The sequence below is a fragment of the Salmo salar genome, chromosome 11 (assembly GCF_965601325.2).
Source record: "Salmo salar chromosome 11, fSalSal1, whole genome shotgun sequence".
Lineage (NCBI taxonomy): Eukaryota > Metazoa > Chordata > Actinopteri > Salmoniformes > Salmonidae > Salmo > Salmo salar.
Genome location: NC_138301.1, coordinates 4,608,808 through 4,627,807, shown reverse-complemented (window position 1 = coordinate 4,627,807; position 19,000 = coordinate 4,608,808). Strand labels below are relative to the sequence as shown.

General features: G+C 45.2%; 1 protein-coding gene across 1 annotated transcript in view; it reads right to left on the bottom strand.

Moving 5' to 3' along the window:
* The window catches only part of kcnk17 (potassium channel, subfamily K, member 17), a 46,044-nt gene that overhangs the window by 13,628 nt on the left and 13,416 nt on the right, over positions 1–19,000 (bottom strand). The window contains exons 2-4 of the mRNA XM_014126547.2: positions 18,429–18,543; positions 17,777–17,943; positions 14,917–15,085 (exon numbers count right to left, since the gene is read on the bottom strand). Coding sequence (XP_013982022.2) covers positions 14,917–15,085; positions 17,777–17,943; positions 18,429–18,543 — 451 coding nt within the window. The remainder of the gene's footprint in view (positions 1–14,916; positions 15,086–17,776; positions 17,944–18,428; positions 18,544–19,000) is intronic.

Sequence of the window (19,000 nt, the reverse complement as noted above, 5' to 3'; positions counted from 1 at the left end):
GAACCATCTACATGGCTGATTAGCTGTCCTCAGAAGACACCTTTTTCAGAACGAGGGCGAGGAAACAGACCACTGAGAGAAAGGACAATGACATCGTGTGGACAATTCCGAGACTTACACCCGGTAACAACAGAGGTGCTGCCATCAGAGGAGACGGAGGAACTCGGTCCATGAGGAGATACACCGACTGAGACTTTCGACAAGTAATTACATAATTATATTCTGACCCATAAGAGCGGCAGTTCGGGGCAAGGTGTTAAGGCTAAACTAAGCATATTTTATAAATGTATCGAAGTGTGCTTTTCTCTCATGCACTCTCTGTCACGTTCTGGCCAGTAAAGGGGTTATTTGTTATTGTAGTTTGGTCAGGACGTGGCAGGGGGGTATTTGTTTTATGTGGTTCGGGGTGTGTGGTTTATGTTTTCCGGGGTTTTTGGGCTATGTTCTATGTTAGTATATTTATATGTTCTAGTCTAGTCTTTGTAGTTCTATGTTTAGTTTTGGCCTTCAATTGGAGGCAGCTGTTCCTCGTTGCCTCTGATTGAAGGTCCTATATAGAGGGGTGTGTTTTGTTTGGGTTTTGTGGGAGGTTGATGTTGTACTGCTTTGTGTTAGCCTACAACACTGTTTAGCTGTTGTTCATTTTATTATTTTTGTTAAGTGTTCAAGTTTATTAAATAAAAGTTAAAGATGAGCACTCAACCCGCTGCGCCTTGGTCCACTTCCTACGACGGCCGTGACACTCTCTCTTGCCCTCTTTTTAGAAATCCCCATTTTCTGTAACACGTGTCATATTGTGTTGGCCCACTAGGGACCTCTTTCATTGTACTAAATTCTAATCAATAGCCTAGAATGTGTGTATCTTATCATTTTAGCTTGTTAGTAAATAAATAATCAACTCAATTGGTATGGTACGGACTTATTTAGTGGGACTCGGGTTTGTGCAGATTCCCGGATTATGCGACGTACAGGATGAGACTGTAGTGGAAATTAATTCATTAGCGACTGTTGTAAAATCGATATTCTGATATTCTTTGAGTTAATTTGGGAAATGGAAACTCAATTAAAAAAAAAATTCTCATGGTGCCCCAGGTTACTGAGTTAATGGTTACCTGATTCATGTAATCACGTAATTATAAACAGTTAATCATTCGATGAACAGCAGTCTTTACATTAATCAATACAACGTCACGACAGCTAAGATACCAAAAGGAGCTTGGTCCCTACCCCCAAAACATCTCACCTCGAAGCCTATTCTGCATAGCTTGACTGGATGTAATGAGGATGGCTTCAGGACAGTGATCATGGTGACTAGGGAATCCTATTTTCCCAAAAATCTACCAAGTTTCAATACTGGGAATCATTCATGTTTATCCCAACCCCGGAAATATGGCAAAAATCGGAAGTGCCCATTTAAAATGTTTAGTATCAAGCCACATGTCGAGACCCAAATGCAGACACAGAAGGCAGATGGTTGGAGTCTTACAATGTCTATTAATCGAAAGGGGTAGGCAAGAGAATGGTTGTGGACAGGCAAAAAGGTCAAAACCAGATCAGAGTCCAGGAGGTACAGAGTGGCAGACAGGCTCATGGTCAAGGCAGGCAGAATGGTCAGGCAGGCGGGTAAAAAGTCCAGAAACAGGCAATGGTGAAAACTGGGAGGACTATAAAAAAAGGAGAACGCAAAAGGCAGGAGAATGGGAAAACCGCTGGTTGACTTGAAAACAAACAAGACGAACTGGCACAGAGAGACAGGAAACACAGGGATAAATACACAGGGGAAAATAAGCGACACATGGAGGGGGTGGAGACACAAGGACAGGTGAAACAGATCAGGGCGGGACAGTTTAGAACCAAGATATGGTCACAATGCCAGGGTTCTCTCAAAATAAGACTGTCACTGAGCCACATTGGCTGCACCACTATGTAAAGATTTCACAGCAAGTGAAACTGATATTTAGTAATGATAGAGTAACTTTGATCGCCAATGACATTGTTGTGAATTGCGAAGCATTATCATGTTCCTATCTCGACACAGAGCCCGCTCAGGACACACAGAACGCACCCCTTGTAGGCTATAGCGCTGTCTAATAAACAAACTTTGTAACGGCAGTCAAACAAAAGTCAAATTATCAAAGTTGCTAAGCTTGCCAGATACCCAGCTAGCAATGAGGAATCGGCCCCGAAGCGGCCTTCTTCTGGGGGGCCGGAACTGATTGACTCGGCCGGGAATCGGGTGTTGGACTCGGCCCGGAATCAAAATCAATCACTGCTCAGAATTCTTTTCCGGCATCTTACCAGAATCCCCCTAGAAGCGGCCCAATGCAAATTTAAATAAGTGAATACAAAATGACCCGATTTAATAATTTTAAATATTACTATTATACATTCTATAAATAAATTATACCCATCCACAAAAAAAATGTACTATTTTTTTTAACCCCTTTTCGTCATAACCAATTGTCTTGCCCCATCGCTGCAATTCGCGTACGGCCTCGGGAGAGGCAAAGGTGCGTCCTCCGAAACATAACCCCTCCTAGCGCCACTGCTTGTCACAAGCATCGTTGTAGGGAGCGGACCAAACTGCAGCAGGTATAGTGTACATCTTTTTATTAGAAGGAAAAAACTAAAATACACTTACACAAAACAAACGATGATAAACAGTCCAGTAAGGTGCACAAACGCAAGAGAAAATAAACCCAGTACCCCCCCCCCCCCCCAAAGGTGCAGACCCCGGATGCACCGAAACACAAAACCCTACAAAAATAACCCCAAGCTAAAGTGAGGGAATGTAGGGTGGCAATCGTCACCGATGGCTCCCGTGCTACACCCCCCCACCCGAATCCTCCAACTACGGAGGTGGCTCAGGCTCCGGCTTTAGTCCCCATCCTAACCTGCCCACCCCCCTTGAAGGCTCATGGCTGTAGACCACTGCTAAAGGCTCTGGGCTAAGGTGCGTCGCTGGAGACCTCGGGCCGAGGCGCGTCGCTGGAGACCTCGGGCCGAGGCGCGTCGCTGGAGACCTCGGGCCGAGGAGCGTCTCTGGAGACTCAGGGCCGAGGAGCGTCTCTGGAGACTCAGGGCCGAGGAGCGTCTCTGGAGACTCAGGGCCGAGGAGCGTCTCTGGAGGCTCCGGACTGTGGACCGTCTCTGGAGGCTCCGGACTGTGGGCCGTCTCTGCAGGCTCCGGACTGTGGGCCGTCTCTGCAGGCTCCGGACTGTGGGCCGTCTCTGCAGGCTCCGGACTGTGGGCCGTCTCTGCAGGCTCCGGACTGTGGGCCGTCACTGCAGGCTCCGGACTGTGGGCCGTCACTGCAGGCTCCGGTCTGTGGGCCGTCTCTGCAGGTTCCGGACTGTGGGCCGTCTCTGCAGGTTCCGGACTGTGGGCCGTCTCTGCAGGCTCCGGACTGTGGGCCGTCTCTGCAGGCTCCGGACAGTGGGCCGTCTCTGCAGGCTCCGGACTGTGGGCCGTCTCTGCAGGCTCCGGACTGTGGGCCGTCTCTGCAGGCTCCGGACTGTGGGCCGTCTCTGCAGGCTCCGGACTGTGGGCCGTCACTGCAGGCTCCGGACTGTGGGCCGTCACTGCAGGCTCCGGTCTGTGGGCCGTCTCTGCAGGTTCCGGACTGTGGGCCGTCTCTGCAGGCTCCGGACTGTGGGCCGTCTCTGCAGGCTCCGGACTGTGGGCCGTCTCTGCAGGCTCCGGACAGTGGGCCGTCTCTGCAGGCTCCGGACAGTGGGCCGTCTCTGCAGGCTCCGGACTGTGGGCCGTCTCTGCAGGCTCCGGACTGTGGGCCGTCTCTGCAGGCTCCGGACTGTGGGCCGTCTCTGCAGGCTCCGGACTGTGGGCCGTCTCTGCAGGCTCCGGACTGTGGGCCGTCTCTGCAGGCTCCGGACTGTAGGACGTCGCCGGAAGCACTGGATGGGGAACTGTCGCCGGAAGCTCTAGACGGGGCACTGTCGCCGGAAGCTCTGGACAGGGAACTGTCGCCGGAAGCTCTGGACGGGGAACTGTCACCGGAAGCTCTGGACGGGGAACTGTCGCCGGAAGCTCTGGACGGGGAACTGTCGCCGGAAGCTCTGGACGGGGAACTGTCGCCGGAAGCTGTGGACGGGGAACTGTCGTGGGAAGCTCTGGATGGGGAACTGTGCGAGGGCTAGTGCGAGGAGCAGGAGCAGGACATACTGGACTGGGCAGGTGCACTAAAGGCCTGGTGCGTGGGGCTGGCTTTGGAGGCGCCAGAACAGTAACACGCACCACAGGGCTATTGCGAGGAGCAGGAACTGGATACACTGGGCCTTGACTACGCACTGGAGGTCTGGAGCGTACAGCCTGCACAACCCGTCCTGGCTGGATTGTTACTGTAGCCCGGCACGGGCAGAGTGCTGGCACAGGGCGAACTGGGCTGTGCTGAGGCATGATGGCTGCCGTGCGTAGAGCAGGCGCAGGGTAGCCTGGGCCTAGGAGACGCACTGGTGGCCAGATGTATTGAGCAGGCATACTTCTCCCTGGCTGGATGCCCACTCTAGCACGGCACTTGCGGGGGGCTGGTATCGCTCGTACCGGACTGTGCGTGCGGATGGGCAAGACCGTGTGCACTTCCGCATAGCACGGTGCTCTCACTGCCTAACGCTCCCCATAATAAGCATGAGGAGTTGGTTGAGGCCTATTGCCTGACTTACTCCAACTCCCCGTGTGCCCCGCCCCAAAAAATTTGGGGGGCTGCCTCCTCACCTCCTGAAATGGAGGATATAGTGCCTCGTACCTCTGACACTCACCCTTTGCTGCCTCCAGGTCCTCCTTCGGGCGCCGGTACTCCCCAACCTGGTGCCATGGTCCTGCCCCATCCAGGATCTCCTCCCAGGTCCATGACTCCCTATACTTTTCCTGCTGCGCCTTCCTCCACTGCTTGGTCCTTCGTTGGTTGGTGGTTCTGTCACAAGCGTCGTTGTAGGGAGCGGACCAAACTGCAGCAGGTATAGTGATCATCTTCTTTTTATTAGAAGGAAAAAACAAAAATACTCTTACACAAAACAAACGACGAAAAACAGTCCTGTAAGGTGCTCAGACTATACACGGAAACAACCACCCACAACACAAGAGAAAATAAACCCACTTAAATATGGCCTCCAATTAGAAGCAACAACAACCAGCTGCCTCTAATTGGAGGTCGTTCCCAAAACTAACATAGATATAAAAAACTAGAAAACCCACATAGAAATAAAAAACATAGAACATAAACCAAAACTCCGAAACACACTAAATAAACACCCCCTACCACGCCCTGACCACACTACAATAACAAACAACCCCTTTTACTGGTCAGGACGTGATACTGCTTCTTGACACAATGTACGCTTAACCCGGAAGCCTGCCGTACCAATGTGTCAGAGGAAAAACCGTACACCTAGTGACCATGTCAGCGTGCATGCGCCTGGCCCGCTACAGAAGTCGATGGAACCAGGACATCCCAGCCGGACAAACCCTCCTCTAACCCGGACGACCAATTGTGCGTTGCCTCATGGGTCTCCCGGTCGCATCTGTAGGAACGCAGTTTGCACTGTGTTGCGGTGTCTTAGACCGCTGCGCCACTCGGGAGGCCCCATCCACAAAGTTTTCAATGCTTATCAATTGCCTTGCACAAAGTATCAAAATACTAAAATACTACTTAAACATGACTCTTAAATAATTTTATTTAAATGCTAATACATTTTTTGGATCACAGAAACAATAAATAAATAATGAAATGTTCATTATTTAAAGCAGCCCGTGTAATCATCTGCCACAATCGGCCCGAGTCCCAAGTTATTCATTTGGGCCAGATAACTCACACCGGAATCGTCCCGAGCTCAATCTCCGCATCCTAGCCATACGTCATACTGTCGAAGGTGGCCCAGACTCGGGCCGCATGAAGTCGACGGCCGAGTGCCCCGACTCTCAGCCGGAATCGTTCCAGATCCATTGTGCTAGCTGCGTAACATCCTATTTGGCAAAATCGATTTGACGATTATACAGATAGCAGATCAGCTCATGAATAATGGGGAGATGTAAAGAGGACATTGTTTAAATATCAGGGTATCTTACGGGGGACCAACTCTGTTTTAAAAATGATGCATATCTGCTCTCATACTGTTTGTTGATCACAGATCTCTACTAAGCGCTCATATGGGCAGCAATACGAGACAGCATATAGAATCGGGGGAAATGTTATAGCTGTATTTTGACATGCATAGGCGAGACGTGCTTTGATAATGCAACCTGTGGATTACAGAATAAAGTTAGGAATTTTCATGCGAGACAGGAGTCAGGATTTTGCTTTACAGTGGGATTGGGACGATGGGAAAATATCCTAGGCTCTATATAAGGCTATATAAGGTTAGGCTACTACGTGAGACAATAATAATACACTTGATTTAGGCTACATTATTTCATGGTAAAGGTTTCTGATCAGTGATAGATGAGCAAACAAAAAAATGAGCTACCACTTGTCCAGTCAGGAATCAATTAACCAAATATACAGACAGATTCAGTGAATCAAAATCACATTGATTGATTATCAGACAAGTCACAGGCTTGTATAACATGCTAGCAAAATGTTCTGATCTTTTATTTTATTTATTATTTACTTAACCTTTATTTAACTAGGCAAGTCAGTTAAGAACAAATTCTTATTTACAATGATGGCCTACCAAGAGGCAAAAGGCCTCCTGCGGTGAGGGCTGGGATGAAAAATAAATAAGTAGGACAAAATTTACATCACGACATCAGCTAAAGGCTATTATATTAGCAAACTAGAATAAAGATGATGTCACGGATTTCCCCGGTACTGCTGCTCATTCTGTTCACCAGCTCCGGAGGTCTACTCACCGGCCTTCTAGGCATCACTGAACTGGATCATTACCACCAACCCCTGAATGTCTTGTCTCATTACGCACACTTGGTTCCCATTCCCCCTGATTAGTATGTGTATATATGTGCCCTCTGTTCCCCATTGTCCTTGTTGATTATTGTTCCATGTCTGTTGGTCCTGTGAGTACCTGGGCTCTGTTGTATCGGCTTTCGTGTTACCATGTTAGTGTGCACTTATTATTACGGGTCCTATCCCTTGTATTGTTATTACGGGTCTCATCCCGTGTATTTATTAGAGGTTTACACCTTGCTCTTTGTTTGAGTGACAGCCCTGTGTTTTATATATATATATATATATATACATGTTTGTTTTGGGCTTCGTCCCCATCATGTTCATGACATACTCTATTTTGGGTAGAGAAATGAAAAACTATTTTGTATTCCTGCGCCTGTCTCCTATCATTATACAACGTGACAGATGATCATCAGCTCTCACCTCAATTTAGCTAACATTTCCCCAGCATAATTGTTACTAAATATTCAAATGGAGATTTCAGTGAAATCTAAAATCTGACATTGATTGATTTGTTTAGACGAGTCCCCCACCCTTGTCTCAAAAAGCACATCCAAATCAAAACGGTGCTGAAATTATCATCTAGGTGACCACACACGACTATCGCTTTAAATTAGTATAACGGATGGATATGACTTTGGGAATAAGCAAGAATTTAATAAATGTTTTCAATTGCATTTGCTTACTTTATTCCAATACAGTTAAAGTCTGAAGTTTACATATACCTAAGACAAATACATTTTAAACTCAGTTTTTCACAAAAACTGACAGAGCTGGTGTAAAGGAGTCAGGTTTGTAGGCCTCCTTGCTCGCACACGATTTTTCAGTTCTGCCCACAAATTTTCTATATGATTGAGGTCAGGGCTGGCCACTCCAATACCTTGACTTTGTTGTCTTTAAGCCATTTTTCCACAACTTTGGAAGTATGCTTGGGGTCATTGTCCATTTGGAAGATCGATTTGCGACCAAGCTTTAACTTCCTGACTGATGTCTTGAGATGTTGCTTCAAAATATCCACATAATTTTCCATCCTCATGATGCTATCCATTTTGTGAAGTGCACCAGTCCCTCCTGCAGCAAAGGACCCCCCACAACATGATGCTGCCACCCCCGTGCTTCACGGTTGGGATGGTGTTCTTCAGATTGCAAGCTTCCCCCTTTTTCCTCCAAACATAACGATGGTCATTATGGCCAAACAGTTCTATTTTTGTTTCATCAGACCAGAGGACATTTCTCCAAAAAGTACAATCTTGCTGAGCGGCCTTTCAGGTTATGTCGATATAGGACTCGTTTTACTGTGGATATAGATACTTTTGTACCTGTTTCCTCCAGCATCTTCACAAGGTCCTTTGCTGTTGTTCTGGGATTGATTTGCACTTTTCCTACCAAAGTACGTTCATCTCAGAACAGAACGTGTCTCCTTCCTGAGCGGTATGACGGCTGTGTGGTCCCATGGTGTTTATACTTGCGTACTATTGTTTGTACAGATGAACGTGGTACCTTCAGGCGTTTGGAAATTGCTCCCAAGGATGAAGCAGACTTGTGGAGGTCTACAATTTTATTTACTGAGGTCTTGACTAATTCCTTTTGATTTTTCAAATGATGTCAAGCAAAGAGGTACTGCGTTTGAAGGTAGACCTTGAAATACATCTACAGGTACGACTCCAATTGACTCAAATTATGTCAATTAGTCTATCAGAAGCTTCTAAAGCCTTGACATCATTTTCGGGAATTTTCCAAGCTGTTTATTAAAGGCACAGTCAACTTAGTGAATGTAAACTTCTGACCCACTGGAATTGTGATACAGTGAATTATAAGTTAAATAATCTGTCTGGAAACAATTGTTGGAAAAATTACTTGTGTCATGCACAAAGTAGATGTCCGAACTGACTTGCCAAAACTATAGTTTGTTAACAAGAAATTTGTGGAGTGGTTGAAAAACGAGTTTTAATGACTCCAACCTAAGTGTATATAAACTGTCACGTCCTGACCAGTAAAGGGCTTATTTGTTATTGTAGTTTGGTCAGGACGTGGCAGGGGGTATTTTTTTAGAGTGTTTAGGTGTTTGTTATATTATGTGTTTATGTAGAAGGGGTATTTGTTTAGAGTGTTTCGGGGTTTATTGAGCTATGTGTTTATGTAGAGGGGTGTTGGTTTAGAGTGTACCGGGGTTTTAGGTTTCGGTTCTAGGTTAGGGTATTCTATGTTAGTTCTAGGTTGTTTAGGTCTATGTTTAGCTTTATTGATTTGACCTTCAATTGGAGGCAGCTGTTCCTCGTTGCCTCTGATTGAAGGTCCTATGTATAGGGGTGTCTTGTAGCAGGGTATTGTGGGTAGTTATTTTCTGTATAGCTGATATGCCTTATGGAGCTGGTCAGTCGTTGTTTGTTTATTTTGTAAGTGTTCACTTTTCTTAAAATTAAATAATATGAGCATTCACGTACCTGCTGCGCCTTGGTCCATTCACTACGACGATCGTGACATAAACTAACGACTTCAACTGTATGTTCATCATTCGGTTGATCATAACTTTGGTGAGTTTTCCTCTGAGCTTTTTCTAGGCCCAATGGCTGTTTCCTTGTCTCCTCACTCCTCTGGTGCCTGCTTCCGCCGTGTTGTTCTCAACACTAGTTTAAATCAACATAGTCAACTGTTTTCTATATATCTGTATTTTTTTCAGGTTAGGGCTCATTTAATTTCTATGATGTCGGACCAGGCCTGGGTTCGGGCTTCAGCTCACAGGGGTCGGACGGGCTTCGAATTTTCAGTTCTGATGAGAACTCTAAATTGCATTCGGGTCTCCTGTGCAGTCCGGCAGTGTCAATTAATTATTATTTTTTTATTTTTTTATTTAACCAGGTTGGCAAGTTGAGAACAAGTTCTCATTTACAATTGCGACCTGGCCAAGATAAAGCAAAGTAGTTCGACACATACAACAACACAGAGTTACACATGGAGTAAAACAAACATACAGTCAATAATACAGTAGAAAAATAAGTCTATATACAATGTCAGCAAATGAGGTGAGATAAGGGATGTAAAGGCAAAAAAGGCCTTTACATCCCTTTACATCGTTGTTTGTTTATTTTGTAAGTGTTCACTTTTCTTAAAATTAAAAAAGATGAGCATTCACGTACCCGCTGCGTCTTGGTCCATTCACTACGACGATCGTGACAGAACTACCCACCACAAACGGACCAAGCAGCGGAGGAAGGAGCAGCAGCAGAGCTCCGTGGAATCATGGACATGGGAGGAAATTCTGGACGGGGCTGGACCATGGCACCAGGCTTGGGAATACCGTCGCCCACCGGAGGAGATAGAGACAGCCAAGGCGGAGCGGCGCCGGTATGAGGCTTTGTACGCGTCGATGGGGAAGCACGAGAGGCACCCCCAATAATTATTTTGGGGGGGGCACACGGGTAGTTTGGCTGGGCCAAGGGTGAGCCCTAAGCCAACTCCCCGTGCTTATTATGGGAAGCATTTGGAGTGGAGAGCGCCGGAGTATGCGGAAGTGCGCAAGATCTCGCCCATGCGCACGCACAGTCCGGTGCGAGCGATCCCAGCCCCTCGCAAGTGCCGTGCTAGAGTAGGCATCCAGCCTGGAAGGAGGATGCCTGCACAGCGCATCTGGCCACCAGTGCGCCTCCTAGGCCCAGGCTACCCTACGCCTGCTCTACGCACGGCAACCATCAGGCCTCTCCACAGCCCAGTTCGCCCTGTACCAGAACTCTGTTCGTGCAGGGCTGCTATTACCATCCAGCCAGGACGGGTTGTGCAAGAGGTGCACTCCAGACCTCCAGTGCTTACCCATGGCCCGGTATATCCAGTCCCTGCTTCTCGTGCTGGCCCTGAGGTGCGTGTCTCCAGTCTGGCGTCTCCAAAGCCAGTCCCACGCACCAGGCTTCCAGTGCGTCAGCCCAGTCCAGTACGCCCTGTTCCTACTCCTCGCACTAGCCTCAGAGTGTGTGTCCCTAGTCTGATACCTCCAGTACCAGCCCCACGCACTAGGCTTCCAGTGCGTCAGCCCAGTCCAGTAGGCCCTGTTCCTGCTCCTCGCACAAGCCTTGTGGTGCGTGTCCCTAGTCTGGCACCTCCTAAGCCAGCCCCACGCATCAGGCCTTCAGTGCGCAGTACCCGTCCATAGTGTCCGGCAACAGTGCCCAGTCCAGAGTGTCCGGCAACAGTGCCCAGTCCAGAGTGTCCGGCAACAGTGTACAGTCCGGAACCGAGTGAGACGGCCTACAGTCCGGAACCGAGTGAGACGGCCTACAGTCCGGAGCTCCCAGAGCCGCCCTACAGTCCGGAGCTCCCAGAGCCGCCCTACAGTCCGGAGCTCCCAGAGTCGCCCTACAGTCCGGAGTTCCCAGAGTCGCCCTACAGTCCGGAGTTCCCAGAGTCGCCCTACAGTCCGGAGTTCCCAGAGTCGCCCTACAGTCCGGAGCTCCCAGAATCGCCCTACAGTCCGGAGCTCCCAGAGTACAGTCCAAGGTCTACAGTGACATGCTTCAGGCCAAGGTATTCAGTAGGGGTGGACTGGTCAGGTGGGGGACTAAGGCCTGAGCCTGAGCCACCTCCACTGTAGGTTTGGGGAGGGGGGGTGTAGCACGGGAGCCGTCGGTGACGGCAGCCACCCTCCCTTCCCTCCCTTTAGTTAGTGGTTAATTTTGTAGATATTTTTTGTTGTGAGGTGCATCTGGGGTCTGCGCCTTTGGGGGGGTACTGTCACGTCCTGACCAGTAAAGGGCTTATTTGTTATTGTAGTTTGGTCAGGACGTTGCAAGGGGTATTTGTTTAGAGTGTTTAGGTGTTTGTTATATTATGTGTTTATGTAGAAGGGGTATTTGTTTAGAATGTTTCGGGGTTTATTGGGCTATGTGTTTATGTAGAGGGGTGTTGGTTTAGAGTGTACCGGGGTTTTAGTTTTAGGTTCTAGGTTAGGGTATTCTATGTTAGTTCTAGGTTGTTTAGGTCTATGTTTAGCTTTATTGATTTGACCTTCAATTGGAGGCAGCTGTCCCTCGCTGCTTCTGATTGAAGGTCCTATGTATAGGGGTGTCTTGTAGTAGAGAATTGTGTGTAGTTATTTTCTGTATAGCTGATATGCCTTATGGAGCTGTTCAGTCGTTGTTTGTTTATTTTGTAAGTGTTCACTTTTCTTAAAATTAAATAATATGAGCATTCACGTACCTGCTGCGCCTTGGTCCATTCACTACGACGATCGTGACATAAACTAACGACTTCAACTGTATGTTCATCATTCGGTTGATCATAACTTTGGTGAGTTTTCCTCTGAGCTTTTTCTAGGCCCAATGGCTGTTTCCTTGTCTCCTCACTCCTCTGGTGCCTGCTTCCGCCGTGTTGTTCTCAACACTAGTTTAAATCAACATAGTCAACTGTTTTCTATATATCTGTATTTTTTTCAGGTTAGGGCTCATTTAATTTCTATGATGTCGGACCAGGCCTGGGTTCGGGCTTCAGCTCACAGGGGTCGGACGGGCTTCGAATTTTCAGTTCTGATGAGAACTCTAAATTGCATTCGGGTCTCCTGTGCAGTCCGGCAGTGTCAATTAATTATTATTTTTTTATTTTTTTATTTAACCAGGTTGGCAAGTTGAGAACAAGTTCTCATTTACAATTGCGACCTGGCCAAGATAAAGCAAAGTAGTTCGACACATACAACAACACAGAGTTACACATGGAGTAAAACAAACATACAGTCAATAATACAGTAGAAAAATAAGTCTATATACAATGTCAGCAAATGAGGTGAGATAAGGGATGTAAAGGCAAAGGCCATGGTGGCAAAGTAAATACAATATAGCAAGTAAAACACTGGAATGGTAGATTTGCAGTGGAAGAAAGTGTAAAGTAGAAATATAAATAATGGGGTGCAAAGGAGCAAAATAAATAAATACAGTAGGGGAAGGGGGTAGTTGTATGGGCTAAATTATAGATGGGCTATGTACAGGTGCAGTGATCTGTGAGCTGCTATGACAGCTGGTGCTTAAAGCTAGTGAGGTAGGTAAGTGTTTCCAGTTTGAGAATTTTGTAGTTCGTTCCAGTCATTGGCAGCAGAGAACTGGAAGGAGAGACGGCCAAGGAGAAATTGGCTTTGGGGGTGACCAGAGAGATATACCTGCTGGAGCGCGTGCACAGGTGGGTGCTGCTATGGTGACCAGTGAGCGGAGATAAGGGGGGACTTTACCTAGCAGGGTCTTGTAGATGACCTGGAGCCAGTGGGTTTGGCGACGAGTATGAAGCGAGGGCCAGCCAACGAGAGCGTACAGGTCGCAGTGGTGGGTAGTATATGGGGCTTTGGTGACAAAACGGATGGCACTGTGATAGACTGCATCCAGTTTATTGAGTAGGGTATTAGAGGCTATTTTGTAAATTACATCGCCAGAGTCGAGGATCGGTAGGATGGTCAGTTTTACGAGGGTATGTTTGGCAGCATGAGTGAAGGATGCTTTGTTGCGAAATAGGAAGCCGATTCTAGATTTAACTTTGGATTGGAGATGTTTGATGTGAGTCTGGAAGGAGTGTTTACAGTCTAACCAGACACCTAGGTATTTGTAGTTGTCCACATATTCTAAGTCAGAACTGTCCAGAGTAGTGATGCTGGACGGGCGGGCAGGTGCAGGCAGTGATTGGTTGAAGAGCATGCATTTAGTTTTACTTGTATTTAAGAGCAGTTGGAGGCCACGGAAGGAGAGTTGTATGGCATTGAAGCTTGTCTGGAGGGTTGTTAACATAGTGTCCAAAGAAGGGCCAGAAGTATACAGAATGGTGTCGTCTGCGTAGAGGTGTATCAGAGACTCACCAGCAGCAAGAGCAACATCATTGATGTATACAGAGAAAAGAGTTTATGTGTGTGCTTTGAATTTAGGGTGACTTTGTGAGTAAATACACTGGCTAAAGGCTTCCATGTGACACCTGTTTGGATAATGTGCAATAAAAAAAAATCCTATCTGCTGATGCGCATGTTGTGTATTTTGTGAAATTCCATTAGCCCAACATTGGGGGAAAATGTTGTAATTTCTCAGGTCTTGTCATCAATGTTTTTCGGGAAATGTGAAGAGTGGTCCTGGGACAGTCCCGGGATCCCGGTTACCGGTATTAATCCCTAATGGTGACAATCTAAAGTGTGATAAAAAAAAAAAACTTACACAAGTAAGTATTCATACAATAACCAAAAGTTAAATGAAACTATTGTTGAATTTATTCTGCAATTATCAAGTGTAATAGAAATAAGATAAATGGTTTAGAGCAATAATGTTTCAATGACTTTGTTGTAATTTCCCTTCTCAGTTCAATACAATAAAAAACACATATTCAATTGGCTTTTCAAATGCAAGGAAATACCCTTATTTCCATTCTATCAAAACTCCAAAATCAGACCTTTAAAGCGGAATTCAGCAGTGGAGACAAAGCGTTTTCCCCACCCGTTTCAGTAAAAAGCTGAGGGATGAGTCAAATTCATAGACAGAGCTATGGATGCAAGGACTGAACATCCATGATAAATAAATTATCATATAGCCAATGTTCATTGATGTTTCTTAGGTACTACTTTGAAAGAGACTGGTATGACTATGTATGTATATAGTAATAAGCTGTTTCTTACTTTTACTTAACTTTGGGACAAACATTTATTACTTATGATTACATTTTGTGACTATGTTCCTTGGTGTTTCTTATATATTATATTAAAATAGTGGCGTGAGTAGGTATTTACATAGTTATTCGCTGATACTTAGTTGTATTTACAATCATACTTAGTTGTACTTACCTATATAATAAAAAATATTATTATATGTAGTACTTACTTGCTTGGTACATTTACTTGCTTGGTACATTTAAGAAGACATTTTTACTACAAATGTAGATTTTGTTGCTATGTATTTACCTAGTAAATACATAGTAATTAACGTCTGTAAAATGAAGGGTTACCCCGGTCTGTTTCTAGAGCTTCCATGTTCCTACATATTGAGTCGTGTACCTGCGACGTAGTCTCCAAAGCCAATGGTGCTGAGTGAAATGAAGCAATAGTAGATCGCCTGTGAGTAGCTCCAGCCCTCTTGCTGTTTGAACACCACCATGGGCATCACAAAGAAGAGTGCTGTTCCAGAGATGTAGGACAACAGGTGGATCATGAACCGGGTTAACTTCTAATGGAGACAGAAAGAAGGGAAGACAGAGTCAATATCTCAAATGGCCTATTCCCTTTAAACTGTAAGGCACTCCTTTTGGTCAATGTAGTGCAATGTAGGGGAATTGGGTGCTATTTCAAATTCGCACATATTTTAGGACAAACAGGTAAAAAATGACAAGTTGGACGGTCACTGGTACTTGCTAACTGATTTATGAATACTGCATACAGACAGAGTTAAAAGAATATCAAGTCCATTGTATTCTGGGGACCCAACAAAAAGTAATCTTTGAAGAGGTGATCTGCAGTTTAAACAAGAACTACTCGGTCAGCGCGCCAATTGTTTTCCCCACAGGCGGGCGGGGCCGCAATGTTCTATTTAATAACAATTGGGACTATTTATAATTGATATATGTGACTCCTTTCAGGAAACTAGGTGTATGTCGTGTGTCACTACTTCACAGGAGAGCCATTTAAACGTAAACTTAAAAAAAAAATCCAGATACATTTTTTTGGCCAGAAAAGCTTTCTGGAACATTAGAACTTTCATGTGTCTTAATAACAAACTTGTATGCCATCTGTAAATACGAATAAAATTGTTAAATTATGAGCCTAGTTGGTTTAGCCACAGAATAAACCAGCAGCCTTCCCACTAGCCATGAATTGCTGATATAATGAGTGGGCTGGACATGCCGAAAGATGAGTTTGAATTGGTCTGCCATGTAGCACGCTTCTGTCTATTTGAGCTGGTCAGTATGTGTAGGTAAACTTGTCTTAACAAGGTTTAAAAATATATATATAGTAGAACTGCATAAGTGTTGATCTTCCCTTTCTGGAGTGCTGACTTCTGAAATCAGTGGAATTAGAGTATGATTGCTAAGGAGATGGAGAAAACACCTGTCTCCGGATTACATCTTTAAACTAAGGGCAACCATCCGTGACAACCATCGGTGACAGAGAGGTGGAAGCGTACATCCATGTATATGGGTAAGAGTGTCTAGCTAACTACATTTCCAGATATTACACATTTCTAATTTTGTCAGAAAGTCGTTGTCATTTCAAGTTAAAGTGTACTGTTAGCTAGCTAGCTAACGTTAGCTGGCTGGCTCGCTAGCTAACATTACATATGTGTATGATCTGTGTAGTAATATTATTCGTATCTCAGAGCCATTTGCTTCACTATTTATAGCCTAATGTTAGCTAGCTAACATTGAACCTGGTTGGTTAGCTACCTGCAGATTCATACAGGGTAGTAACGTCATGAGTTGGGATTATGGTTCATTGTTAAGCTAGCTAGCTACATGTCTTAACAAGATACTCTACTATGCAAGTATTAATTTCAATAATATGTTCATGATGTCACTGCGACAGCTGTTGATAGACGTAGCTGGTAAATTCGCTCTGGCTATCTACTCCAATTTCAGAGCACTCTCGTCTGAGTGTGCCAGAGCGCAGAATAACTGACAGATTTACGAACACTCAACACCCATTGAATATGGCCGGTGTCAGTAAACGTTGACAAAAAAGTGTAAATTGATGCCAGCATCACAGTTGCAGTCACCAACGCTCTGAATAACATGTAAACAACCTAACCAGCTCTGCTAGGGCGAGTAAAATGGTCAGAATGAGCTGTTCTCTCATTTGTGTCTTGAAGTAGCTAGCAAGCTAGCCAACGTTACCCAGTTAGCTTGGGTGCTTGACTTCTGTTGTTAGGTCAGAACGCTCAGATCAACCCTTAAAGAGATGGGTGGGGCTAAAGCTTAAGAGGGTGTGAACAAATCTGAATGGGTCTAGACAAAAAAGAGCTCTCAAGTAGGTATGCAAACATTCAAGGGCCAGTTTATCAACTTTCAAAGCATAATTATTTCCCCATTGGATTACCCTTTTAGTGTGCATATTTTGGTGTGCATTTTCTGTGTTCTCTTATACCCAATATGTAACCCCAAAATGGTAGAAGGATGCATATTTTTATCATTTCTGTGAACGTTACTTAAACTGAGTTTACTTTGCAATTTAAATCCAGAACTCTGGTGGGTAATGCTTTATAATACAGCCTGGTTAAAGCTGACCTTACCTGATATTTACATGGTATTGACTAAGGCCTCAATTCAATCATATTGAGTGTTAAACAGCGTTGGTAGACATCTTCATAGCGGATGTTTTGGCATTGTTGGAAGTGTAACTGCTGTATGAGCTGACAAATAAGTGAGCGGCGGCTCTTGTGTGTAACAAACCACTCCCTTCCTTATTATCCGTACCGTGTTAGAAGCTCAAACAGCGGTAGAAAGTTTAGGCTAATGCATGTTTACTGCCTATCAGTCTAATTGAGGTGTTGCGACGATAGAACATCACACATTTCAGTGTTTGAACTTGTAACGTGGCTGCATGAACTTCTGACGCAACTGGATGGAATTTGTCAGATTATAAAATTGGGTGGTTTTGTTGCATCCAATGACATGTTCGCGATAAGCTAACACAAGGAGGCACTTGTGGATTTCACAGTTCTTACGCAGTTCCACTTCCGACACCGCCGAAACAACAGCTTTGTGGGTGTCGGCTAGTGTACATCTGATAGAATCTAGCTCTAAGTAACTATGTGGTAACAATTGATACTTCCTGGTACTTACCTCAAAGAATACAACACAGCTGGTAAATACCAGGCTGTAAAATAAAGAGTTACCATCTCAGAGTCTATAGGTAGAGTACTTACCCTGTGATTGGTCTTTCCCTGGATGAAATCGCAGGCGTTCCTCTCTATGGCCAGCATGTACTTGCCTACTCTGTTCAGCACAACCATGTTCAGAGGGATCCCAAACAGAGCGAAGAACACACAGAAGATCTGACCTGCTGTTGTACTGGGGCTCATGTTGCCATAGCCTAGAACACGGAGAACAAATGGGCTCAACCATTGGGAATTATTTGGTCTGTTTGTTTCTATGATGAACACACAATGAGAACAACAATTGTAATATTAAATTATAATACAGGCAGAAGTACATAGCACAGGAATATCCTGGCTATGATGGAGGTGAGGCATAAATAAAGACAATGCATTAAGAACTTGTAGACGTGACATGATGAGGTACATTTGTAATTTGGGGTGAACTATTTTTCTAATATTAGGTACATTTCTAACTGGGGTGAATTACTCCTTTAATATTAGGTAGATTTTTAATTTGTGTGAACTTTCCCTTTAAAATGTATGTGTTGTTGTCTCCGGCTAGAGCAGCCTACTACCTTTAATTATCTAATAAATTAAATCAATAATTTATCATTTGGGGAACTATCCCTTTAAGATGAGGTACATTAGTAATTTGGGTGAACTATCCATTTAAGATGTCAGATACATTTTTAAAACTCACCTATAGTGGTGACCACAGTGGCAGCAAACACAGCAGAGCTAGTGAACTTCCAGAAGCTGTCCATGGTCTGGTTCCCTTTCAGACTAAGCCCAACCTTGGAAGAATCTCGAATTACCTGGAACAATACATATGGACATACGAGAGAATTTCATAACCATTATGGGCGGGATATAATTCCTAGGCTTTTCCAACAGTCTTGAAAGAGTTCCCACATATGCTGAGCACTTGTTGGCTGCTTTTCCTTCACTCTGCGGTCCAACTCATCCCAAACCATCTCAATTGGGTTGAGGTCAGGTGATTGTGGAGGCCAGATCATCAGATGCAGCACTCCATAACTCTCCTTCTTGGTCAAATAGCCCTTACACAGCCTTGAGGTATGTTGGGTGATATTCCTGTTGAAAAACAAATGATAGTCCCACTAAGCACAAACCAGATAGCGTATCGCTGCAGAATGCGTTGGTAGCCATGCTGGTTAAGTGTGCCTTGAATTCAAAATAAATCCCTGACTGTGTCACCAGCAAAGCAACCCCACACCATCACACCTCCTCCTCCATTATTCACAATGGGAACCA